The sequence below is a fragment of the Amblyraja radiata genome, chromosome 9 (genome assembly GCF_010909765.2).
Source record: "Amblyraja radiata isolate CabotCenter1 chromosome 9, sAmbRad1.1.pri, whole genome shotgun sequence".
NCBI lineage: Eukaryota > Metazoa > Chordata > Chondrichthyes > Rajiformes > Rajidae > Amblyraja > Amblyraja radiata.
In genome coordinates this window covers 10,169,445-10,196,116 of record NC_045964.1, presented here as the reverse complement: position 1 = coordinate 10,196,116, position 26,672 = coordinate 10,169,445, and the positions used below count along the sequence as shown (strand labels likewise).

The following is a 26,672-nucleotide window of genomic DNA, read 5'->3' as shown; positions in this document are numbered from 1 at the left end:
AGTCAGGATCAAATACGGGTCACTGGCGCTGTAAGGCAGTAGCTCTACCGCTGCACCACCATGCCGCCCTGAGAGATGAGACCGAAGATGGTACTGTGGTGGACAATGAAGAAGGTTGTCTAATGTTACAAAAAGATCTAGATCATCTGAGAAAGGCAGGTTGGTGAATGAGGCATATGGCACTCTTGTCTTCATTGGAGAGGGCACTGAGTACAAAAGCTGGGACATCATGTTACAGCTGTGTAGGGCGACTCTAGTGAGAATACTCCACGACCATTGAGTGCTGTTCTGGTCACCGTGACGAAGCATGAGGGGTGCACAAAAGATCTATAAGGATAGACACAAAATGCTGGAGTAACAGTGGGCCAGGCAGCATCTCTGGAGAGAAGGAATGGGTGACGTTTTGGGTTCAGACTCGTCCCGAAATGTCACCCATTCCTTCTCGCCTGTTACTCCAGCATTTGTGTCTATTTTTGGTTTAAACCAGCATCTGCAGTTCCTTCTTACACAGATTGATAACAATGTTACTGTGATTGGTGGGCTTGAGTCATGGGAAGAGGCTGGATTGGCTGCGATTATTTTCGCTGGAATGAAGGCGACTGAGAGGTGACCTTAGTGAGTTTTATAAATTCATGAGAGGGGCATAGATAGAGTGAAGGGTTCCTGTCTTTTTCCCAGGGTAGGAGACTCTAAAACCAGAGGGCATAGATTTAAGGTGAGAGGTGACAGATTTAAAGGGGGCTTGAGAGGGAGGTTTGTCACACAGAGAATGGCAGTACTTGGAAAGAGCAGCCAAAGAGAGTAGGTGCACAAAAATGCTGGAGAAACTCAGCGGGTGCAGCAGCATCTATGGAGCGAACGAAAGATTTCCTTCGCTCCATAGATGCTGCTGCACCCGCTGAGTTTCTCCAGCATTTTTGTGTACCTTCGATTTTCTAGCATCTGCAGTTCCTTCTTAAACAAAAGCCAAAGAGAGTAGTAAGGTAGGCACTATTATAACATTCAAAAAATATTCGGACAGTTTCATGGATAGGAAAGATGTTACAGATATGGGCCAAATGCAGGCCAATGGGACTTGCTCAGTCCCATTTTGAGCTAGTCTCTGTGTTGTACAACCCTGTGACTCTATGACTAAAACAACTAGTTTGCCAGGGTTGAGTGAGGAAGTGCGAGAGGAATTATTATTTTTGTCTTGTTGCTTATTAACTGAGAGCAGTTTTCACCAGCACAGGGGTGATTAACACTGAAATAAATGTCTAAAAATATCAAACGGCTTCAACTCACCTCCATCTAAAGTTAGACTCTTTAGTAATGCAATGTTACCGTCACCTCGATCAAACTTTCCGCTATATGTCAGTGGATTATCACAAGCTTAAGCTGTATTGGCTTCAACAGCACTAGAATCAATGGCTCTGATGCTGATTAAAATTCTCCGGCGCAAACACAATAGATATTGCCTGCTCCAGCTTGGTGTTGCTTTCACAATATGATTAACACAACGAGCAAGCGGATGGTGCGGTCTTTGTACTTCACACCGAGGGAAGAGAATGTGTGGAACAGGCTGCCACAGTCAGCGGGGGTGGATTACATCAGCAGGTTTAAGACAGAGGCTGGATTCACACCCGAGAAAATGGGAGAGATATAAATGGAGGATGAAAATTGCAATCAGCAAAGTGTGTAGAGGTGTGTTTAACACGCCCCCTCCACCATGTGTGTGTGTGTGTGTGTGTGTTCTTTCCACTCAGCCATCAAAATAATGTCACGGACCTGGTTCACATCTGCATTTCATTAAGAAATAAACGTTAGTTTAATTCAGTAATCATACATTGAGGCACCCTAGTCAACTCTCCAAGAGAGATCTTCAATTAGTCCCTCACCTGCTTTTTTCCAACAGCACTAAAATATTCTCCTAATGAAGTACTTATTCGATTCCTATTCAACATTCATCGCTATCATTCTTTCAGCTCCACGTCATGTTGACGAGTAAGAAGACTTCTTCTTGTCTTTCACTTAAGTCCATTGGTCACTGATTCCTCCACACTACAATTATCTGATATCCTTCGTTCATCTCTGGATTCTTGTCTACTGTTGTCTGCCATGTTTAATTTTTTGAAAGCTACCTTGAAAAGACTAGGCTTGTATTCACTGGAGTTTAGAAGGATGAGGGGGAATCTTATAGAAACATATAAAATTATAAAAGGACTGGACAAGCTAGATGCTGGAAAAATGTTCCCAATGTTGGGCAAGTCCAGAACCAGGGGCCACAGTCTTAGAATAAAGAGGAGGTCATTTAAGACTGAGGTGAGAAAAAACTTTTTCACCCAGAGAGTTGTGAATTTGTGGAATTCCCTGCCACAGAGGGCAGTGGAGGCCAAATCACTGGATGGATTTAAGAGAGAGTTAGATAGAGCTCTAGGGGCTAGAGGAATCAAGGGATAAGAGGAGAAGGCAGGCACGGGTTATTGATTGGGGACGATCAGTCATGATCACAATGAATGGCGGTGCTGGCTCGAAGGGCTGAATGGCCTCCTCCTGCGCCTATTTTCTATGTTTCTATGTTTCAACTCAGAGAATGTCTTGATGCATGAATGGAATTCTAAGAATTGAATGTTGCACAGGGTATGACTTTGATACATCGCTGTACCAAACACTGTTGGTTAGCTTGAGAATGGCAGGCTCAATAAAGGATGTTCTGTTGTTATCTCCGCCTGATCTGAGAGGCAGTATGTGCAACAACACTGTTAGAACCCACCTACACTGTACAGGTGAGGATACGATGGTGCATCTTAAGACCTGGTAGTTTATTCATAATTTAGGCAATCCAGGAAGATCAGGTCCTGGGAAACCTGTGAGTGGATCATGGGGCCTCTGTGTGTGCGGTGTTGTCCCAAGACTGTTCTAGTGGAGCAAGAACCCAAGATTTACACCTCAGATGGGAAAGTGGTAGATGGATCTGTGCAAAGACGAATGATAGGAAAGTGAGAAATTAAGGCACAGTTTAGGGAAGGGAAGAGAAGGGAAGAGGGAAGAGAAGAGAAGAGAAGAGGAGGGGAAGGAGGAGGAGGAGAAGAGAAGAGGAGAAGGGAAGAGAGAAGAGAAGAGAAAGAAGAGAGAAGAGAGGAGAAGGGAAGAGGAGGGAAGAGGAAGAGAAGGGAGAAAAGGGAGAAGAGAGGAGAAGAGGTCAAGGTGCAAGACAGCGTGAGGACAGATGCAAGGTCAATGACTGATAAACTTTGAGTGTGATATTTTTAGTGTACCAATTATAGGTTTATTAGATATTTGTCATTGAGAATTATGTTCACTATGTACTGCCCACTGTGTGTTCCAAATGATGGAGATAGTTGTGTTAAAGCAACAGTTATAGTGAAAGACAGCAGGCAAACATACCGAGACCCAACAAGAGCAGAGGTAGTGGCCAGAATCAATGTCAACTGAAACAGATACTTCTATGATGTTAAATCAATTTTTGGAATGAAATTTTCTCTTGCCCTGGACACACAAAATAAAGGAGCCAACGGAGGCACATTTGGAAGGGATGTCAGAGGGAGGGTGGAAAGGTAGGCTGAGATTCTGTGAAAATTAGCATTGTAGCCGGAGCGGGAGATAAGAGGGGAAGTTTAGTTTTGGTCGTTGCAAGCTATCTAGTCAGTGGAAAGACAATACATGATTACAATCGAGCCATTTGCAGTGTACAGATGCATGATAAGGGAATGACGTTTAGTGCAAGGTAAAGCCAGTAAAGTCCGATCAAGGATAATCCGAGGGTCACCAAAGAGGTAGATAGTAGTTCAGGACTGCTCTCTGGGTGTGGTAGGATGATTCAGGTGCCTGCTAACAGCTGGGAAGAAACTGTCCCTGAATCTGGAGGTGTGCATTTTCACACTTCTAAATCTTTTGCCCGATGGGTGAGGGGAGAAGAGGGAGTGGCCAGGGTGTGACTCATCCTTGATTATGCTGCTGGCCTTGCCGAGGCAGTGTGAGGTGTAAATGGAGTCAATGGAAGGGAGGTTGGGTTGTGTGATGGTCTGGGCTGTGTCCACAATTTGCTGCAAAGTGTAGAAGTGGTGATCTAAGAGAGCAGCAGGCCAGAGGAGGTAGGAGGCGTGATATGCACAAAGTGGACATTAGTTTGAATAAAGACTCATCACGAACGCGAAGATAGACACAAATTGCTGGAGTAACTCAACGGGACAGGCGGCATCTCTGGAGAGAAGGAATGGGTGACGTTTCGGGTTGAGACCCTTCTTCGGACTCTTCATCATGAACTCCTCAGGGAGTTTCAGGCTGGGGAGATAGAGCTGCGACAGTGGTTCAGAAATATCCTTTCACTCCAGAACTACCCTGGATGTTAGGAAAGGGTGACCCCAGAGGGGACACGTGACACTACTTAAGATGGTGACGGAAAATCTGGAGTTCGACAGCCAGTGTTCTGACATTCAAGGTCATAAAGGCAACAGGTCACCTGAGAGAAAAATTGTGGAGAGAATAACATAAGGTGGGTGATTGGAGGACCTGACAGAGACACAGATGCCAACAGACCAAAGAAAAGTGAGATACCTGCTGGAAAGGCTGTTGGTACATAAACATAAAGTTATATTTGGTTGGCTCAAAGTGACTTCCAGAGGTGACAGAAATGTAGGAGAGGAGAATGTGGAAGTGACTGGGATCTTCCATGACCAGAAATAAAGTTTTTTTTTAAAGGGGAAGATTGTGAAGGGCAGCACGGAGGCGCAGCGGTAGAGTTGCTGCCTTACAGCGCCAGAGACGCAGGTTCGATCCTGACTACGGGTGCTTGTCTGTACGGAGTTTATACGTTCTCCCTGTGACCTGCACGGCTTTTCTCCGGGATCTCCGGTTTCCTCCCACACTCCAAAGACGTCCAGGTTTGTAGGTTAATTGGCTTCAGTATAATTGTAAATTGTCCCTAGTGTGCGTAGGATAGCGTTAGTGTGCGTGGATCGCTGGTCGGCGCAGACTGGGTGGGCCGAAAGGCCTGTTTCCGCGCTGTATCTCCAAGCTAAACTGTGGCAGCAAAGAATCAAAAAGCCATCCAACTCACGTACATGTGGCCTCAATGCGCATTGATCCTCTACGGTTGTAGCTTCGTCCTGCCCTGTACTGCACCACCTGGCCCACTCCATTGGATGCAGCGGCTGGAGCAAAGGCAGGTCTGTGGGGGGAATGACTTGAACAATTAGCACCAGAGTCACAAAACTATGCAGCACACTGAATGGTGTGCATCTCTCAATCACCGAGTCACGCCAGCAAAAACCATTCACTGCCTAGACTATCTCATTTCTCCTCTTCGAACATGTCTGGAGCACACGAGACTGCAGGTGCTGGAGACTGGAGCAAAGAGCAGGTCATGTCAAGTCAAGAGAGTTTATTGTCATGTGTCCCTGATAGGACAATGAAATTCTTGCTTTGCTTCAGCACAACAGAACATAGTAGGCATTGACTACAAATCACATGAATAAATAAACTGATAAAGTGCAAATAACAGATAATGGGTTATTAATGTTCAGAGTTTTGTCCGAGCCAGGTTTAATAGCCTGATGGCTGTGGGGAAGTAGCTATTCTTAAACCTGGGTCGTTGCAGTCTTCAGGCTCCTGTACCTTCTACCTGAAGGTAGCAGATAGATGAGTGTGTGGCCAGGATGGTGTGGGTGGTGTTACTGGAGTTACTGAGTTACTGGAGAAATTCAGCAGGTCAGGGAGAGTCTGTGGATGGACATGGACAGCCAACATTGCGTGGTGAGGTTGGGTTTGGTGCAGAGCCGGGAGAGCTGTGCATTTGGATGGGGTGAGTGTGGAGCTGGTGAGGGGGGAGTGGAGAAGTCAAGGCGGTTGCAATTATGGCAGCACTTAGAAAATAAAAGATCAAGAGAGGGCAGAAGGCCAGAGGGCGGTGTCCAAGACAAAGAGGAGTGGTGGAGGTGGTAGAAAGGGCCATCAGTGGAGGGGGTAGTGATGGGGGGTGGGGGATGGGGATTCCTTGCCAAACAAATAAACACAGAGGAGTCAAGGGTGTTTCATTGCCGTATGTCCAAAAACGGAATAATGAAACTCTTACTTGCAGTAGCACAACAGATGTGGAAACATAAACCCATAATAAAGAACAACAAAAAGTTCAGTATATATTTCACACACAGATATACATATATACACACACCCACATATACACACACATACATACACACACTCACATATATACACACACACACACATATACACACACACACACACATATACACACACACACACATACACACATGCACACACACATATACACACACTCACACATATACACACACGCACACATACACACACATGCACACATATACACACACACACATATACACACACACACACACACACACACATATACACACACTCACACATATACACACACACACACACATATACACACACACACATATACACACACACACACACACATATACACACACACACACACATATACACACACACACATATACACACACACACACATGATTTGAGGTTGGTTGGACAAAAAGCCAGAGATGAGGAGACAAAAGGTATGTGATCAGGTTAGAAGGAGGTGTGAATTGTGAAGGAATATAGGTGGAAGTGGACAGGAGTAGGGTGAAAGGGAAAATTGGGTGCAAATCAATGGGGCACAGGTTCAGGGAAGACAAGGGTGAAGAAAGGGGGTGTGGAGAATGGGGCAGGATTGTCTAATGGTTAGCAACCTAATAATGGAGAATTCAACGTTCACCCTGTTAGGTTGCAAGCTGCCCAAGTGGAATATGAGGCGCTGTTCCTCCAGTTTGCATGTGGCCTCACTCTGTCAATGGAGGAGGCTCAATACAGAGTGGGAATGGGAAGAGGAGATAAAATGGTTCGAACAAGAGGGCAAAGGTTTATGGCGAGAGGAGAAAGATTTAAAGGGGATCTGAGGGACAGGTTTTGTCATACAAAGGATGATTGCTACATGTAATGATCCTGCCAGAGGAAGTGGTAGATGTGGATGTAATTACATTTAAGATGGATAGGACAGGTTTGAAGAAGGATCTGAAGATGGCTGATGATAGGTCTCGACCCAAAACGTCATCCATTCCTTCTCTCCAGAGATGCTGCCTGTCCCACTGAGTTACTCCAGCATTTTGTGTCTGTCTTAGGAGAGGTTTAGATGGATATGGGGCAAGCACAGGCAAATGGAATTAGTCTGAATACGCATGTTGGTTGGCATGGACTTTGGGTCTGTTTCCGTGCCGTATTACTCTATGAATCTTAGATCGTAAAGCAGTTGATCGAGAGCTGGGTCAATGAAGTAGGTTTCAAGGAAGTTCTTCCAAGAAGGTACAGTAGGTGTGCAGAGGAAGTCCTAAGCCCAGGGCATCTCTGCCTTTGTTAGTACACTAAGGCCGAGCGATGGCCGCCCACTCACCCGAACTGCATCTCCTTTTTCCTGATGTGGTACACCACAAGCAGAACGCTGATTAGAGTTATGGCTGCACAGAGGATGCCGATGATCAAAGGTGCCCATGATATCCGTGGCCTTCGGCGACCTGCAATGTACAAGTCACGAATGAATGAATGAATGAATGAATACTTTATTGTCACATGTGACAAGTCCCAATGAAATTCTTTGCTTGCTTACCCAAGGTATGCAAAGAGTCACCACATAAAGGGCTCCTTTGTATACTTACAAAGTATCCCTGCCAGGTCCCCCTTAGTTCTCCCCCCCTCCCCCTCACCCTCCCCCTCCCTCACGGCGGTCCCCCTATGCCGGGTCCTCCTTTGTCCTCCCCCCGGCAGCGACGTCCTCACTCCCACATGGTCCGTCCCTGTCCGTCGTTTGGTGCCAAGCCCAGAAAAGGCAGAGCAGTCAGAGGCCAATAATGGGCAGGAGGGTAAAGTCTGGAGGGCGAGGGTGAGCGGCAGGGTGTGGGTGACCCGCCTGCTCGTGCACATTTGTGCCAACGCTCCTTCACATGGGAAGCATCCCCCGCTCTGGGAAAGAAGATCTTTTACACGACCCCTCTCTCCCCCCCAACCCCACCCCTAGCTCGCGTCTGTTCACCGAGCGACGGCTACTGGTAGGTGTGTTCTGATGGGGGGGGGGGGGGTAAAGTCTATTAGAAAGCTGCAAAAGATAGCATGGAAAACATAACACCATGATTCATAGTGGGAAGGATCATAACACCAGCAGTTAGTTCAACCTCTGGGTGTTAACACATTGGCGCACAAATTGTTGTGCACCTTTACAGATGGTCACCAGGCTGTTGCAAGGACTAGCGATTGCCATTAGTCTTGAACCATCTACTGCAAACCTCAGTAGCCCCCAAACATAACTGAACAGCCACTATACATTTGGAACTGAGGACAGGTCTTCGGGAGTGGGGTGGGGGTTGCTGGGAAATATAGTTGTTGTGGTCAATATGACGATACGGGACGATACAATACAACTTGATTTAGTTGGAGGCAAATTGGTCTGCCAACAGTCAAAGATACAGTTACAAGGCATTGCAAGTGTCATGTGCATTCTAATGATAATGACATTTAAGTGGCCAGTTATCGTAATCTTGCACAAACATGAAATTATATTATTAAAACCCAGAACGAGGAATGTACAAAGGTGGGGGGGTCAGTAGATGGTGGATGGATACACACACTTCCAAAAGGTGCCAAATGATGGGCTTGGCATCAAGATTGGAGGCCATCGAGTGCGATAGAAATTAGACAAAAATATCAGGAAACGGGAGTAACGAGAGGTTGTTTTGTTGGGATGGGGACCTCACGGATTGATACTACGGCAACTGATTTGCTTAATTTACAATCATGATGGGCTGGTGTTTGCAGGGTCAATCTCCAACCCTGCCGATGTTTGCTTTACCTTGCACTGAACGTTATACTCTTATCATGTATGTATACACTGTAAATGGCTCGATTGTAATCATGTATTGTCCTTCCACTGACTGGATAGCACGCAACAAAAGCTTTTCACTGTATCTCGGCACACGTGATAATAAACTGAACTGAGCTGAACTTAAGTTAAAGAGGTATTGGGGAGGAAGGAACTGCAGATGCTGGATAAAGTATCTTATGTCTGGAGTAACTCAGCGGAACTGGCAGCATCTCCGGAGAGAAGGAACGGGTGACATTTCGAGTCGAGACCCTTCTTCAGACCCGGGTCTCGACCCGACACGTCACCTGTTTTTTCTCTCCAGGGATGCTGCCTGCTGAGTTACTCCGGCATTTTGTGTCTGTACTAAAGTTAAAGAGGGCATGGGAATGATTGGGAAGCTCTTCCAACAAACCAGACCAGACACGGGCGCTCTCCTCCTGTGCTGCACGATAAACATGGGAGGTGAGATGCTCACTCTCGGGGCTGTGTTGTCACAGTGCGATTCATTAGACTCCAGCCTTACTCACCCGCGAGAGATAGCTTCCTTTACCTTGCTCCTGACCTAATAGACGCGCTGGTGCACTCCATGGGCCACGTCCGGCTGCCGTCCGTGCACACACCCGAAACAAATCATTCTCGGAAGGATGGACAGAGGGCAGGATTGCTTGGGTCCCTGCAGCGACTGAGATCTCCTGCAAAGCAACACATCGCCTCACGTTATTCAAGGGAAAAGGTACAACGACGTCACCTACAACCGCAGCGTAAGCCTCACAAGTGTCTCGTAGGATTGGAGTGGGACGGGCCGGGCCACGGCCAATGGGACCTGCTCGGATGGGACATCTTGAACGGCATGGATGAGTTGGGCTGAAAGGCCTGCTTCCATGCTCATTGGGAATAGGAGTAGAATAGAAACATAGAAACATAGAAAATAGGTGTAGGAATAGGCCATTCGGCCCGAGCCTGCACCGCCATTCAATATGATCACGGCTGATCATCCAACTCAGTATCCTGTGCCTGCCTTCTCTCCATACCCCCTGATTCCTTTAGCCACAAGGGCCACATTAGGCCGAATTAGGCCATTCGGCCCCTCTAGTCTACTCTGCCATTCAATCATGGCTGATCTATCTCTCCCTCCTAACCATATTCTCCTGCCTTCTCCCCATAACTTCTGACACCTGTATTAGTGCGGGTGATATTGGCCAGAAATGGTTCCGCATCGACTGAATGTCCTGCCACTGTTTTCAAGTATCACACACAAAGCTCATCTTATAATCACAATGACTGCCCAGCTCATAGTATTTTAGTCTCCCTGGAGACCACTGGCATGATTCACAAAGCTCTGCAACTCTTTTCAGTTCTCAAAGGGCTTCTTATTCCTGGTCGATGCTGCAATCAATTCAGCCGCTCTCTTTTAATCTTCTCCTGCCATGAGAAAACCGTTTAATCTAGGCTCGGTAATCGAGATGTAATCACCGCATGACAGAAGTACACAACATTTCTGACCGTCGCGTATCACAAGCAAGTTAGTCACTAAATGGGTGTGCAGTCCGAATGGGGAGGAGATCACGGTGGCGCAGCGGTAGAGTTGCTGCATTACAGCGCCAGAGACCCGGGTTCGATCCCGACTACGGGTGCTTGTCTGTACGGAGTTCTCCCCATGAGCCTGTGGGCTTTCTCCGAGATCTTCAGTTTCAATCCACACTCCAAAGACGTACAGGTTTGTGGGTCTTTAAGAAAGAACTACAGGTGGTGGAAAGATCGAAGGTAGACAGAAATGCTGGAGAAACTCAGCGGGTGAAGCAGCATCTATAGAGCGAAGGAAATAGGCGACGTTTCGGGTTGGGTCTGAAGAAGGGTCTCGACCCGAAACGTCGCCTATTCCTTCGCTCCATAGATGCTGCCTCACCTTATGAGTTTCTCCAGCATTTTTGTCTACCTACTGGTTTGTAGGTTATTTGGCTTGGTGTAAATGTAAAAAAGTTGTCCCTAGTGTCGGATAGTGTTAATATGCGGGGATCGCTAGTCGGCGCAGACTCGGTGGGCCTGTTTCCGCGCTGTATCTCTAAACTAAACTAAAAATCACATCTCTGTCTTCAAAACTGGTGGATTTGGTGTTTTTTAATCTCATTTATTGTTGAATGCCAAGTAATGGTGCAACATAAATTACAGACTAGATCAGACGGGAGATAAGAGGCACAGAAGATTAGTGAAGACGGTCTAGGCTATTAAATGAGGACTGGATGGAAATGGAAATTACTGGTAGATCTAGATGAATGGATTGGAAACGGTACAGATTATACGTTAGTTTAAAAGAGAAAAGATAATTTAATTTCTTGGTCAATCATTTTATTTCGTAATGTCCCGGGAGAATGTGATAGGAAACAAACAGCCCACTGGTACAGTTAGTGGAGACGCTGCCTCACAGCTCAGGCAACCCAGGTTCAAGGATGACCTTGACTACTGTCTGTGTGGAGTTTGCATGTTCTCCCTCTGAAGAAGGGTCTTGACCCTGAAACGTCACCCATTCCTTCTCTCCAGAGATGCTGCCTGTCCCGCTGAGTTACTCCAGCTTCTTGTGTCTATCTCCCTCTGACTGTGTTTACCCCGGTTTGATAATAGAGGTCATAGACATGTGGGTGGGTTGGTTAATTGCCCAGTGTGAATTACCCCACGTATCTAGGGTAACACCTGCACCTAGGTGGCATGGCGGCGCAGCGGTAGAGTTACTGCCTTACAGCGGCGGAGACACGGGTTTAATCCCGACCATGGGTGCTGTCTCCACAGAGTTTGTACTGTATGTTCTCCCCGTGACCGCGTGGGTTTTCTCTGAGATTGGTTTCTTCCCACACTCCAAATATGTACAGGTTTGCAGGTTATTTGGCTTGGTGTATGTGTAAATTGTCCCTAGTGTATGTAGGATGGTGTTAATGTGCGGGGATCGCTGGTTGGTGCGGATTCGGTGGGCCGAAGGGCCTGTTTCCGCGCTGTATCTCTAAACTAAACTAAATGGCAGAATGTGTGGGAAGGGGAAATTGATAAGAATGTGGGGAAAAAATGTGTCAGGATGAGATTAGTATAAAAAAAGATGCTTGATGCTTGACATGTACTCAGTGGGCCCAAGGGCCTGCTTCCATGCTGAATCTTCCTACAACACTCTGACTCGATTAATTATGGGTTATATGAACTAAAGTTTATAAGACTGAGAAAGGATTTCAGAAACGTACAAAATTCTCACTGACTTGACAGCCTACCTGTTCTTGATTCTTGATATATGTGTGTGTGTGTGTGTGTGTGAGTGTGTGAGTGTGAGTGTGAGTGTGTGTGTGTGTGTGTGTGAGTGTGTGTGTGTGTGTGTGTGTGTGTGTGTGTGTGTGTGTGTGTGTGAGTGTGTGAGTGAGTGAGTGAGTGAGTGTGTGTGTGTGTGTGTGTGTGTGTGTGTGTGTGTGTGTGTGTGTGTGTGCGTGTGTGTGTGGTGGTGGGGGGGTTTCAGTACCAGGGATCACAGATCTAAGGATAAGGAATTGCAAGAAGTTGCAGAGTTGTGGCTGTAGCCCGGACTCCCCACCATTGACTCCACTGTCAAGGACATTTCTCATCCTGATCATTCCCTCTTCTTCCTGCTCCCATCTCGCAGAAGATACAAAAGCTTGAAGTATGTACCACCAGACTCATGATCAGCTTCTTCCCTCTATTATCAGACTTCTGAACAGTTTTTCCTGAAGGTAATGATCTTCCAACCTACCTCATTGTCGATGTTGGACTTTTTCTCTGGAACTGTAAATGCTACAATGCAGTAACACCATATTCCGCACTGGTATTTTTCTCTTTGCACTTCTACGTGGCTTGATAGTACCCGTATACAGTATTATCTGATTTCACTGAAAAGCAAACATTTTCCCTGTATCTGGGTATACGGGACACTAATAAACCAGTGCCACACCAGTATCAATAAGGAGTAATCCATCAATTAGTGAGATGAGGAGACATTATTGCTTCCCTGTCACGTGTGAACCTGTGGAATTCTCTCCCACTGAAAGCAGTTGAAGCCAAATCACTAACTGTGTGCTGGGAAGGAGATAGATATTCTTCTACGGCTTTGAGGGATCAATGGGTGTGTGGAGAAAGCTGGAACAGAATACTGTTGGAATGACCGGCTGTGATCATATTGAATGGCAGAGTCGGCCTGAAGGCCTGAATGACCTATTCATGCATAGAAACATAGAAAATAGGTGCAGGAGTAGGCCATTCGGCCCTTCGAGCCTGCACCGCCATTTGATATGATCATGGCTGATCATCCAACTCAGTATCCCATCCCTGCCTTCTCTCCATACCCCCTGATCCCTTTAGCCACATCTAACTCCCTCTCAAATATAGCCAATGAACTGGCCTCAACTACCTTCTGTGGCAGAGAATTCCACAGATTCACCACTCTCTGTGTAAAAAATGATTTTCTCATCTCGGTCCTAAAAGACTTCCCTCTTATCCTTAAACTGTGACCCCCTTGTTCTGGACTTCCCCAACATCGGGAACAATCTTCCTGCATCTAGCATGTCCAACCCCTTAAGAATTTTGTATGTTTCTATAAGATCCCCCCTCAATCTTCTAAATTCTAGCGTGTACATGCCCGACTCTATGAGCACCAGGTTGAGCAAAGAGAAAAATACCAGAGTGCAGAATATAGTGTTACTGCGTTGCAGCATTGCAGTTCCAGAGAAAAAGTCCAACGTATGTAATGAGGTAGGTTGGAAGATTGGTAGGGGCATATACTTTAGCTTAGGGAAGAACTAACGTCTGAAATATAGTGGGAAGAAGCCAATCACGAGTCTGGTGGTACATATTTCTTGATCTGTTCAACTGCATGCAGGGCATCGACTGGCCTCTTTATAAAACTACATTCACAAGTAAAATGCAGAATGGAGCAATTAATCATCTAGCCCCTCAAATGCCTCCCAGAGCCTGCCTGTCATTTCCCCAAACGTTTAGCCCCACTCTGTCTGCATAGAAAATGCCACTACTAAATAAAAGAAACGACAAAACCACATTCCCTAACCATCTCCCCCGAGGAGAACTGCAATTTATTATTAATCTCAATGTTTGTTTGTCCACCCACACACAGAAATACTGTTTGGGACTCGGTCTATTTTTAGCAACCTGGAAGGGAAACTTTCATCTCCTCAGACAGGGCAGATCTAACGTGCAGCCTTTCCTTTCACTGGATGCCTGAAGCAGTAGCTGTTCCAAAGAGGGGTGAGTTTTTTCTCACACTTGTGTCCTTTCTACGTACATGCCATTGACCCGTCTGCATGCGACGGTGCTTTTAAATAAGCAAGAGGAACAGCAATAAATCAGCGACCCCTCAGAAGGTTGTGGAGGCCAAGCCAATGGATATTTTTAAGAGAGGGAGAGAGAGAGAGAGAGAGAGAGAGATAGAGGGAGAGGGAGAGGGAGAGGGAGAGAGAGAGGGTTATCGGCAAGCCAGGGGAAGGTTAAAAATATCAGAAAGCCAGGAAGCCTTGCAAATGACATAATTATATTGCTGGAGATTGGCGATAACCACTGATGGTTTTAAGGGCCCGTCCCACTTTCAAGACCTAATTCACGACCTTTTTTACTCGTGGACATTTTTCATCAGGCTATAAAAATGCCCCGACCTGCTTGATGCCACGAGTACCTACGACTAGCATCACGACCTGCTACGACCTACCCACGACCTCCTACGACCTCCTGCGACCTCGTGACGACCATGCTGCGAGTACGAGTCAAGGGCAAACTCGGCAGAGGTCGTGAAAGTGGGACAGGCCCTTTAGTCATGGCAATTGATTGGCAGACAGGAGGCTTGGAGTTGGGACGGTGGGGGGAGGTGATGAGGAGCAGAAAGCGATCACATCATCTGTAGCCATGGACAATGGACCGTATGGGAAAGCTTGGTTTCACAACACCATCTGCGTTAGGTTGACTGGAAAATGCACGATTGCACGTACAATCCCAATACATCTAACATGTTATCAAGGAAGAGTATATCTACAAACAGCCACCTTTTTTCTCCCGGGCCCAGTCCATTCCACGATGTATCCAAGGAGAATGCCGTGTGTATCCCTCGCTAGTACCTCGTTCCATTCGATCACCAATGACGAGCCGTTGTAGGAGTAGATGGCGTTCCTCGGCGCGGCACTGGGAGCTGTGAAGAAAGCAGGCCACGTGTCACTGAGGGGATACGTGCCACCTCCAACATGTAACAAGAGAAAGCATGAGTAACAGTGGCCAGCGTCCCACATACAAGGTGCTGCTGGCATCAGGTCAACAAGAGGTCCTAATTCCTCTCCACGACGTACCACCACACAGCAACAACAGGCCCACCACAAGTTGTTGCAAATAGGAGGATGTTTCCACTGGTGGGAGAGCGATACAGGAGCATGGCTACACGTACCATCAGACATAAGAACAGTTTTTATCATCATGCCATCAGGCTTCAGAACTCATAAACACATCATATATGTTGATTATTTTATTTATTATTGTCTTTTACCTACCAATGTCACTTTTATCTTTTTTTTTTTAACCTTTATTTTATCCTTGTAATATCATTGCTGAGGTGACCCGTTGTCTTGTCAAACACATTTCATTGTACCGTTGACCCTGTGTTAACCTACATATGACAAATAAAACTGAACTGAACTGAACTGGTCTAGGACAAGAGGCCATAGTCTCAGTATTAAAGGGCGTTGCTTTAGGATGGAGATGAGGAGGAATTTCTTCAATCAGAGGGTGGTGAATCTGTGGGATTATTTGCCACAGAAGGCTGTGGAGGCCAAGTCAGTGGATATTTTTTAATGCAGAGATAGATAAGATTCTTGATTGGTACGGGTGTCAGGGTTTATGGGGAGAAGGCAGGAGAATGGGGTTAGGAGGGAGAGATAGATCAGCCATGATTGAATGGCAGAGCAGACTTGATGGGCCAAATGGCCTAATTCTGCTCCTATCACTTATGACCTTATCCACAGACTGCTGTAGAGTGCCCCCAGTGAGTGGTGGATCTGGGGGCAATTGGGAGACATGAGAGGAGAATAGAATGGGCTTGCAGTGAATTGGTGCTTGATGGCCTGTGCGCGGGCTCAATAGGCTGAAGTGCCCGTTTTCATGCTGCGTGAATTTCCATTGCTGAGGAAATCTTTTATTCCAGATTTATTCAATTCCTGGAATTTAACCTCCACTTGCTGCAGTGGGATTTGAACTCGCTGTAGCCCAGGCTGGCTGTAGCCCAGGCTATATGGATACCAGAGCAGTGTAGCAAGCTCAGCAGGCAGCAAAATGAGCATTAGTGCTCTGATGATTTTCTCTCGTTATCATAAGGTCCAGAATTAGGCCATTTGGACCATTGGGTCTACTCTGCTATTCCATCATGGCTGATCTATCTCTCCCTCTCAACCCATTCTCCTGCCTTCTCCCCATAACCCTGACTTTACGAATCAATCCTTACTAATCAAGAACCTCCTCTTTAAAAATACCCAATGACTCCGCTGTCTGTGGCAATGGATTCCACAGATTCACCACCCTCTGCCTCCAGAAATTTCTCCCCATCACCTTTCTATAAAGGTAAGTTATTTTATTCTAAGGCCGTGCCCTCTGGTCCTAGACTTTCCCACGACTGGAAACATCCTCTCCACATCCACTCTTTCTCGGCCTTTCGGACACTCGGGTCACCTCCTTCAGACGTCTGGAAGTGCGTCCACTTGCTGAACTCGGAAGGGCCGACTTCGTTGGTGCAGGTGAGCCGAACGCCACAGCTGGTGAACGGGCTCAGACCGTGGACGGTGTAGGTGAACGGCACCGCTGGAGTCGTCACCTCGAAGGAGACATTCACGTTTGAAGTAGCATTGAGCTTGTTCGGATCCAAAACCTGGAGAGGATAGAAAGAGAGAAAATGGACACATATTTCATTCACATCGCAAATTATTCACAATTAGCCGGTGCTCGAAATGGGGCCAGCAGTAACCAGGTACATTTAGATTCACATCGACAGAGAAAGATGTGAAATCCTGTAATCTCCTACCGAACACTGCAAAACCACTTAATTTACATTGATTGTATATGCATTGGGTTCAGGCAAAGCTCCACTTAAAGTGGCAATTGAAGTTAGAGAGTGGTAAAGGAGATGCATGGCATGCTTGCCTTCATCGGTCAGGGCATGGAGTATGAGAGTCAGAAGCTATGTTGCATCTCTTTGGTTACCCCATTACATGAAGGATGTGAAGGCTTCGAAGAGGGTGCTGAAGAGGTTTACTGGCCATTAGAAAGCTCTACGGATTGGAGGGTATTAGCTATAAAGACAGATAGACACAAAATGCTGGGCTAACTCAGCGGGACAGGCAGCATCTCTGGATAGAAGGAATGGGTGACGTTTCGGGGACGAGACCCTTCTTCACACCAGACTTGGATCGGTTAAATGGGTGCTCCGAAGGTTGAGTAGAAACCTGGTAGACGCATACACAATGATGAGAGGTATAGGTAGGGTGGACAGTCAGCACCTTTCCCCAGGGTGGAGATGTCAAAGACTAGAAGGTACAGCTTAAGACCAGAGGGGGAAAGTTTAAAGAAGTTGTGAAGGAAAAGTATTTTTGCATGGAGGTTGGTGGGTGCCAGGACCGCTTTGCCAGGGGTGGTGGTGGAAGTAGATACAATAGTGGAGTTTAAGAAGCTTTAAGATACACACGTGGATATGAAGGAAATGGAGGGATATGGATCATGTGCAAACAGGGGATTAGTTTAACTAAGCATCATGTTTGGCCCAAATATTGTGCGTTGAAGAGCTTATTCCTGTGCTGTACTGTTCTATATTCTATGTTTAAAGTGGTTCTCAAATCTACCCCCCACAATAAACTAACAAGAAGTTCAAGATTACCGGTATTCATTGCTTTAATACTATAATTGAAGAGCAACGGTAAAACCATTATTGCACTCTGGCCTTGCACAGTTTGAGTAATTGATACCACCATGGAGATTGTTTAGTTTAAAGAAACAGCACTGAAACAGGCTCTTCCGCCCACCGAGTCCACACCGACCAGAGATCCCCGCACACTTACACTATCCTACACACACACTAGGGACAATTTACATTTATACCAAGCCAATTAACCTGCAAACCTGTACGTCTTTGGAGTGTGGGGGGGAAACCGAAGATCTCGGAGAAAACCCACGCAGGTGAGAATGTACAAACGTACAAGATCTCGGAGAAAACCCACGCAGGGGAGAACGTACAAACGTACAAGATCTCGGAGAAAACCCACGCAGGGGAGAACGTACAAACACCGTACAGACCCGGCACCCGTAGTCGGGATCGAACCCGGGTCTGTGGTGTTGCAAGGCAGCACCGCTACCGCTGCACCACCGTGCCGCCCTGTGGTGGTATCAATGCAGGAAGTGTACGGTAGTGATTATGCGACGCTGGGTCGTGTCCGTCCTCCAATCGTCCACTTCATCGTTCACCTGCATGTTCTAGAGTTGCACAACGCTGAATCAATTAGTCAAATCTCTCATCTTCGTCACTATTCGTCAACAAATAGCGAAAGGCTTGGATAGAGTGGATGTGGAAAGAATGTTTCCACTCGTGGGAGAGTAGGACTAGAGGTCACAGCCTCAGAATTAAAGGACGTTTTTTTCGGAAGGAGATGAGGAAAATTGTCTTTAGTCAGAGGGTGGTGAATCTGTGGAATTCTTTGCCACAGAAGGCTGTGGAGGCCAAGTCAGTGGATATTTTTAAGGCAGAGATAGATAGTACGGGTGGGGAGAAGGCAGGAGAATGGGGTTAGGAGGGAGAGACAGATCAGCCAAGATTGAATGTTGGAGTAGACTTGATGGGCCGAATGGCCTAATTCTACGGCTATCACTTATGACCATATGACCAAACAGCTGAACTGAGAGAATCGTGAGATCACAACAACTTCTTCCCGATCGCCACAAGGTGTGCGATGTCAGGAGCCCAGTGGTGGCGGCCTCACACCCATCCTTTCCACTCTCACAGATCCCTGGTGTTAGTCCTCCACTTCGGAGTGCTGCGGAGGGCCGAACAGTCCAAGAGCCTCATCCAGAGTGAGGGAGAGGGCAAGCGTGCATGATGTGAGTGCAAGTGTGTGGGAGACGTGTGGGAGAGGAAGATTACGAGAGTGAGTGAACCAGCAAGAGAAGGGGAATGTGTGAAGGCGTGCAGTAGACTGAGTCTGTGTGAGTGTGTGGAAGAGCGTAGAAAGAGCAACCAAAAATAAGGGGAAACAAGAGTAAGTAAATGAATGAGAATGAGTGACCCAGTGGGGCGGCACGGAGGCGCAGCAGTAGAGTTGCTACCATATAGCGCCAGAGACCCGGATTCAATCCTGTCTGTACAGAGTTTGTACGTTCTCCCTGCAACCACATGGGCTTTCTCCGGGTGCTCTGATTTCCTCCCACGCTCCAAAGACATGCAGGTTTGTAGGTTTAATTGCCTTTTGTAAATTGTCCCTAGTGTGCAGAATGGAACTAGTGTACAGGTGATTGTTGGTGGGTGGTGATTTGGTGGGCTGAAGGGGCTGTTTCCATGCTGTATATCTAAACCAGAATACAAAAATAAGTGTAAGAGGGTGCTCCCTTTCTGCTCTCATCTGTTTCCAGCAGTTCCTTAACATTTCGTGCACTGCGGGGCAAGTAAAACTTAAGGAGACACCACAAGATCACCTCTACTTCCTTAGAAAGCTCAGGAAGTTTGGCATGTCCCCTACAACTCTCACCAACATCTACAGATGCAACATAGAAAGCATTTTGTCAGGATGCATTGCAGCTTGCTTTGGGAATAGCTCCACCCACGACCGCAAGAAATTGCAGCGCATATGGTATAGAAGTGTGAAAACGCACACCTCCAGATTCAGGGACAGTTTCTTCCCAGCTGTTATCAGGCAACTGAACCATCCTACCACAATCAGAGAACAGTGCTGAACTACTATCTACCTCTTTGGTGACCCTCGGACTATCCTTGATCGGACTTTGCTGGCCCTACCTTGCACTAAACGTTATTCCTTTATCATGTATCTAAAGATTGTAAATGGTTCGATTGTAATCATGTATTGTCTTTCTGCTGACTGGTTAGCACGCCCCAAATTCACTTGGGAAATGACTCCCATCAGCGTCTTTTTACCCTTGCAGCTTCTCAGCTCTACCCACGAGGACTCTGCATCTTCTGATCCTATGTCACATGTTGCTGAGGACCGAATTACATTCCTTACTGGCAGAGCTACCCCACCCCTTCTGCCCACCAGTCTGTCTCTCCGATAGGACGTGTAGACTTGGATATTCAGCTCCCAGCTCCGATCCTCTTGCAGCCACGTCTCTGTAATGCCCGCAACATCATACCTACTCATTTCTAACTGTGCTACAAGCTCATCCACTTTGTTCCTTACACCACGTGCATTCAAATACACAACACCTATATTTCAGTATTCACCACCCCTCCTCTCACACCGGTCCTGATTCTAACCATCCTTACTCTCTTATCCCTTCTTAAACTTTCCATCTTATTACTTCTGGAAACTTCTGTGACCTTTCCTGCACTCTCTTTTCCTTTAACTCCACCCTTACACTTCCACTTTGTTGACCCCCACTATTTAGTTTAAATCTCTAACTACAGCCCTGGTTGTACAGTTTGCTATGAGTCTGGTCCCAGCCGGGTTCAAGTGCAGTCCGTCCTGTCTGAACAGGGAAACCAGACTTTTGCTTGGTTATCCACCCACACCTTATTGCGCAAGGGGAGTGGAACCGACTCCCCTCCCAAGCATCATGGTGGCGCTGTGGTAGAGTTGCTGCCTTGCAGCGCTTGCAACACCGGAGACCCGGGTTCGATCCCAACTACGGGTGCTGTCTGTACGGAGTTTGTACGTTCTCCCCGTGACCTACGTGGGCTTTCTCCGAGATCTTCGGTTTCCTCCCCACACTCCAAAGTGTAGGCTAATTGACTTGGTATAGTGTCAATTGTCCCTAGTGTGTGTAGGGTAGTGTTACCGCTGGTCGGTGCAGACTCGGTGGGCCGAAGGCCCTGTTTCCACGCTGTATCTCCAAACTAAATGAAACTCTGAATGATCTAACTGGAGCACGACTTTGATCACGAGGCATTGAGAAATGATTCAAGTACCCATAAGCAATCAAACCAGCACACTGTCACCTGGCAAGTGCTGATAAAATGAAAATGCACCTTTTGGAAGGACAATCTCAATCACAAATCGTTCGATAGCTGTGTAAAATAGAAGGAGCTGGCTGTAAACTAGGGTTAAAGTACTGAGGCAGACCTGCCTTTGTGAGATACACACATCAGAACACTCCGGCTTGTAAAAGCCACGACTACAGCAGTTGCTAAGCAACGACAATCAATGCACGAGTTTGTGCTGGAAAACCTGAGCAAAAAAAATGATCAAAATAATTCAGCAAAAAAAATCTAGGTTGCTTTTCTCAGCGTGGTGCTGCAGGTGAACTTCACAGCCACATTAGCAGCTCGTGAATGAGAATCCTTCTCACTAAGCCTCTTCTTATTGACTTTCCTCGGCCTCACAGCCGCAGTGACCACATCTGGCCTTGGTGGACCCTTCCACAACTGGTCTTGCTGTCTACAAATGCCCGCTCAATTGGAGACAAAATGCTGGAGGAACTCAGCGGGTCGGGCAGCATCTCTGAAAAACATGGATAGGGGATGTTTCGGGGTCGGGGCCATCCCCTATCCATATTCGGCAGAGATGTTGCCTGACCCGCTGAGTTACTCCAACATTTTGTGTGTATCCATGGTAAGGCAGCATCTATAGTTCCTTGTTTCTCCAAACGCCCACTGTCCGATGGATTCATGGATTTGGTTCATGATAAGACGAAGACAAACATCTTACAGCCACTTCCTTTGCTCAGTCTCCTGTGTACCAAGTCCTGTTTGCAGATTTTTGCCATGACGTGCTGTTCTCTGGAGCACATGCCCTCAATTTATGAATCTTTCATGATTACCAGCAGATCACCACTTTCCATCCATTGGAATACACTCTGCCAAAATAGCAAAATGCAAAACGTGTATGATTTACAAAATTCATCTGTAACATTTTTCTTCATGGTTGCATGCTTTCTGCAATTTGTGAACTACCTCCTCCACTTTAGATTTTGATCTGCGGGCACTTTTTCTTCTTTTGACTCCTTAGGTTGAGAATCCGGTTGATCTATTGTGACTGTCTTCAGCCTCCATTCGTCGCTGTTTAGCAACTCTTCATCCTTGGGGGGGGGCACGGTGGCACAGCAGTAGAGTTGCTGCCTTACAGCGCTAGAGACCCGGGTTAGATCCTGACTACGGATGCTTGTCTGTATGGATTTTGTACGTTTTCACCGAGATCTTCGGCTTCCTCCCAAACTCCAAAGACGTACAGGTTTGTAGGTTAATTGGCTTGGTCTAAATGTAAAATAGTCCCTAGTGTGTGTAGAATAGTGTTAATGTGTGGGGATCGCTGGTCGGTGCAGACCTGGTGGACCGAAGGGCCTGTTTCCACGCTGTATCTCTAAACTAAAATAAAATAAATTGCTTCTTCAGAAACCTTATGTACTTGTTAAACTAAGGCCCAAGTTCCCTCTTCATTGGATGCATATAATCCCATGGCATAACTTTGAAAAAGAGCTAAGGCATGGTGTTCACTAGATCGGGTGGACAAAATGGCTTTCGGCACATTGGCCTTCATCAGTCAGAGCATTGTGTATAGATCATGTTGCAGTTATACACGATGTTGGTGAGGCCACATTTCGAATTATTGTGTTCTGTTTTGGGCACCATGTTATAGGAAAGATGTTGTCAAGCTGGAAAGGGTACAGAGAAGATTTACGATGATGTTGCCAGGACTAGAGGGTCTGAGCTATAGGGAGAGGTTGAGCTGGCTACGACTCTATTCCTTTGAGCGCAGGAGGATGAGGGACGATCTGATAGAGGTGTATAAAGTCATGAGAGGAATAGATCGGGTACACACATTGGGCCTCTTACCCAGAGCAGGGGAATCAAGAATCAGAGGAAATAGGTTTAAGGTGAGGGAGGAAAGATTTAATAGGAACCTGCAGGGTAACTTTTTCACACGAAGTGTGATGGGTGTATGGAACGAGCTGCCGGAGGAGGCAGTTGAGGTCGGTAGGCAACATTTAAGAAACATTTAGGCAGGTACATGGATAGGACAGGTTTAGAGGGATATGGGCCAAACACAGGCAGGTGGGACTAGTGTAGATGGGACATGTTCGGCCAAAGGGCCAGTTTCCATTCAGTAAGACCCTATGACTCTATCATTGTCCTGGTCAATAATTATCCCTCCAACAACTTCATAGGATTGGAAACCTATTTATCTGATCATTATCACATTTCTGTCTGTGGAATCCGCCACATGTCTGTTGTAATTACATTCCAAAGACAGTTACAGTAATTGGTTAAGTAGGGTGTAGGAAGCAAGATTCTGAAAGATTAGATATAAATGGAAGTATTCTATCTTTATGAGATCTTCAAGAGTCAAGAGCGTTTTGTTGGCATATGTCCCAAACAGAATTTTACTTGCAGCAGCACAACAGAAAATGTAAACAATATAATAAACAAAAAGAAGTGCGTGTATATATGTATGTATATACATATACACACACACACACACACACACACACACACACACATAAATACATAGCATACATCAATACATCAAACAAACAATAATAGTGCAAAAAGACAAAACCAATGTCCCCAAGTCTATGTAGTTCATGGCCTATTGGAGATTGTAGTGTTTAACAGTCTAATGGCTCTTCGCTCATGTAGAACCTTTATAATTCCTTTGGAACTGAATTTTATTGCTAACACCCGTTCAACTGCCAGAACGGGCTGTGGGAATCATAGAACGTCTACGACATAGAAAGATAACATTCCCCCTTTTCCACTGCACTGGTCAAAAAAAAGCAATTCTACCATCGGATAAGAGGTACAGAAGTGTGGAAACACACACCTCCAGGTTCAGGGAGTTTCTTCCCAGCTGTTACCAGGCAACTGAACCATCCTATAAACTAGAGAACGGTCCTGCGCTACTATCTACTTCATTGGAGACCCTTGGATTATCTTTAATCAGATTTTACTGGACTTAATCTTGCACTAAATGTCATTTGCTTCATCAATGGCTCGATTGTAAGCATGTTAGCAGGCAACAAAAGCTTTTCACTGTACCTCAGTACATGTGACAATAAACTAGACTAAAGAGTTTCTGCTTCTATCACCCATTTAGCTAGTGAGTTTCAAACCCTCACAACCCTGTGAGTGAATTATGTTTTGGTCATCTCCTATCCAAGCACTCTACTAACTACTTTAAATCTACATCTCCTGGTTTGTCATCGTTGTGTTCAGGGAAATAGATCCTTCCCATTTAACCACTGTAACCTCAATATTATACAGTTCAATAAAGTCCACCCACAACGTCCTCTATTACAAAGAATTAATCACAGCCTGCCCAAATCTATTCCCATTACTACAAACTTCAATCCTGACAACATCCCCGTAAATCTTCTCTGCATGCTCCCCAGCACATTACTCAAGCACTAACTAATTTCAGTTTAGAGATACAGCGCGGAAACAGGCCCTACTGCCCACCGGGTCCGCACCGACCAGCGATCCCCGCACACTAACACTATCCTGCACACAATAGGGGAATTTATATTTATAGAAAGCCAATTAACCTACAAACCTGTACGTCTTTGGAGTGTGGGAGGAAACCGAAGATCTCGGAGAAAATCCACGCGGTCACGGGGAGAACGTACAAACACCGCTTTTGTTGCGTGCTAACCAGTCAGCGGAAAGACAATACATTATTACAATCGAGTGTATAGATACATGATAAGGGAATAATGTTTAGTGCAAGGTAAAGCCAGTAAAGTCCGAGCAATGATAGTAGTTCAAGACTGCTCTCTGGTTGTGGTAGGATGATTCAGTTGCCTGATAACAGCTGGGAAGAAACTGTCCCTGAATCTGGAGGTGAGCGTTTTCACACTTCTATACCTTTTGCCCAATGTGAGGGGGAGAAGAGGGAGTGGCCTGGGTGCGACTCATCCTTGATTATGCTGCTGGCCTTGCCGAGGCAGCGTGAGGTATAAATGGAGTCAATGGAAGGGAGGTTGGTTTGTGTGGTGATCTGGGCTGCGTCCACAATTAGCTGCAATTTCTTGCGGTCTTGGATGGAGCTGTTCCCAAACCAAGCTGTGATGCATCCATCGCTCTCCCTCAGACTGTATGGAGAGCTATAACACACTCCCGACTGCATTTTCACCCCTCTTTGTTCTTTAATTCATTTTGTGGATGCTTACCTGATGATCCATCTGACATCTCATCCCTTCCCACAGACATCCCTTCCCACAGACATGTTGGAGCCGACCTGTAGGGGGTATGGCTGCCTAGCCTGCAGCTGTCTGTTTTTCATTTCTCTTTTCTTATTTTTAGTTAGTTTAGTGTTTTGTTTTTAAGGAGTTCTAGCTTTTTTATGTGTGGGGAGGGGGGGGGGGGGGAAGGGGGAAACTAATTTTCAGGATCCCTACCTGGTCGGAGATGCAGCTTTTCTCCGGGCTGCACTTTCGACCCGTCCTCGCGGCCTACCAGCGGGCCTGGAGCGGCATTTCCTGAGGGGACCGCCCGGAGCCTCGGCATCGGCGGCGGCGGCTGCGGAGCTGCGGGTCCGAGGAGCGAGGGGACCGCCCGGAGCCTCGGCGGCGGCACCGGCATCGGCGGCGGAGCTGCAGGTCTGAGGAGCGAGGGGACCGCCCGGAGCCTCGGCGGCGGCGGCACCGGCGGCCGCGGAGCTGCGGGTCTGAGGACGGCGGTGCAGTGCTGGAGCACCATTGCGGGGCAGGCGGTGCCTTGCCTGGGTCGCTGAGCTGGAACTCTGGTGAGCTGGGTCCGTTGCGGAGCTGCGGGTCTGAGGAGCGGCTGCGGGCGGCGGCGCTGAACTTTCCATCGGGAGCCTGGGATCTCTCAACGAGATCGCCAGTTGAGCTCCATTCGGCGCGGCCTTGTCGGCTCCGGAAGCCACGGTCTCGAGTAGGGAGGCGGCCGTTCCAGGGTTCCCATGCCGCTGAGAGGACTCTCCCGACGCCGGTACATCATCACCCGGCGAGGACGGCCTGGAACATCGGGCCTCCGTAGAGGCAACTGTGGAGGCCTCAATAGGCCCGACTATGGGTGGACATTGGGGATGGGACTGGACTCTGTGCCTTCCCCCATAATGGGAACCATTGTGGGGGGATGTTTTTATGTTAAAGCTATTTATTATTGTTATGTTTGTATTCTTTTTTATGTGCTGCATTGGCAAAAGGAATTTCACTACATTTAGGTGTATGTGACAATAAATCAACCTTTGAACCTTTGAACCTTTGAACATCCCTTCCCACAGTTATGTTTGCTGTTTGAATAAATATCGTCACCTCCTCTCTTTGTTTATTCCAACTTGTTCCAAGAACATTCAGCTGCCACCCCTAACCCTCATTAAGCCATGTTTCAGTTAATAGCTACAAGATAATATCTCTATTGTATAATCTCCAGTTGATTAGCCTCACTCACCGTGCTTCATGCATTTAAGTGTATATACTAAAGCATAGACCTTCTTGTCTACGGGGTGGCATGGTGGTGCAGCGGTAGAGTTGCAGCCCAGAGACCCGGGTTCAATCCTGACCATGGGTGCTGTCTGTACGGAGTTTGTACGTTCTCCCCGCGACCTGTGTGGGTTTTCTTGCTTTCTTCCCACAC

The 26,672-nt window shown here is 46.8% G+C and overlaps 1 protein-coding gene across 1 annotated transcript in view; it reads right to left on the bottom strand.

Moving 5' to 3' along the window:
- Positions 1 to 26,672, bottom strand: part of LOC116976759 (tyrosine-protein kinase receptor TYRO3-like) — an 85,356-nt gene that overhangs the window by 24,059 nt on the left and 34,625 nt on the right. Inside the window, exons 7-11 of the mRNA XM_033026651.1 lie at positions 16,595 to 16,790; positions 14,929 to 15,071; positions 9,444 to 9,585; positions 7,433 to 7,553; positions 5,064 to 5,170 (exon numbers count right to left, since the gene is read on the bottom strand). Coding sequence (XP_032882542.1) covers positions 5,064 to 5,170; positions 7,433 to 7,553; positions 9,444 to 9,585; positions 14,929 to 15,071; positions 16,595 to 16,790 — 709 coding nt within the window. The remainder of the gene's footprint in view (positions 1 to 5,063; positions 5,171 to 7,432; positions 7,554 to 9,443; positions 9,586 to 14,928; positions 15,072 to 16,594; positions 16,791 to 26,672) is intronic.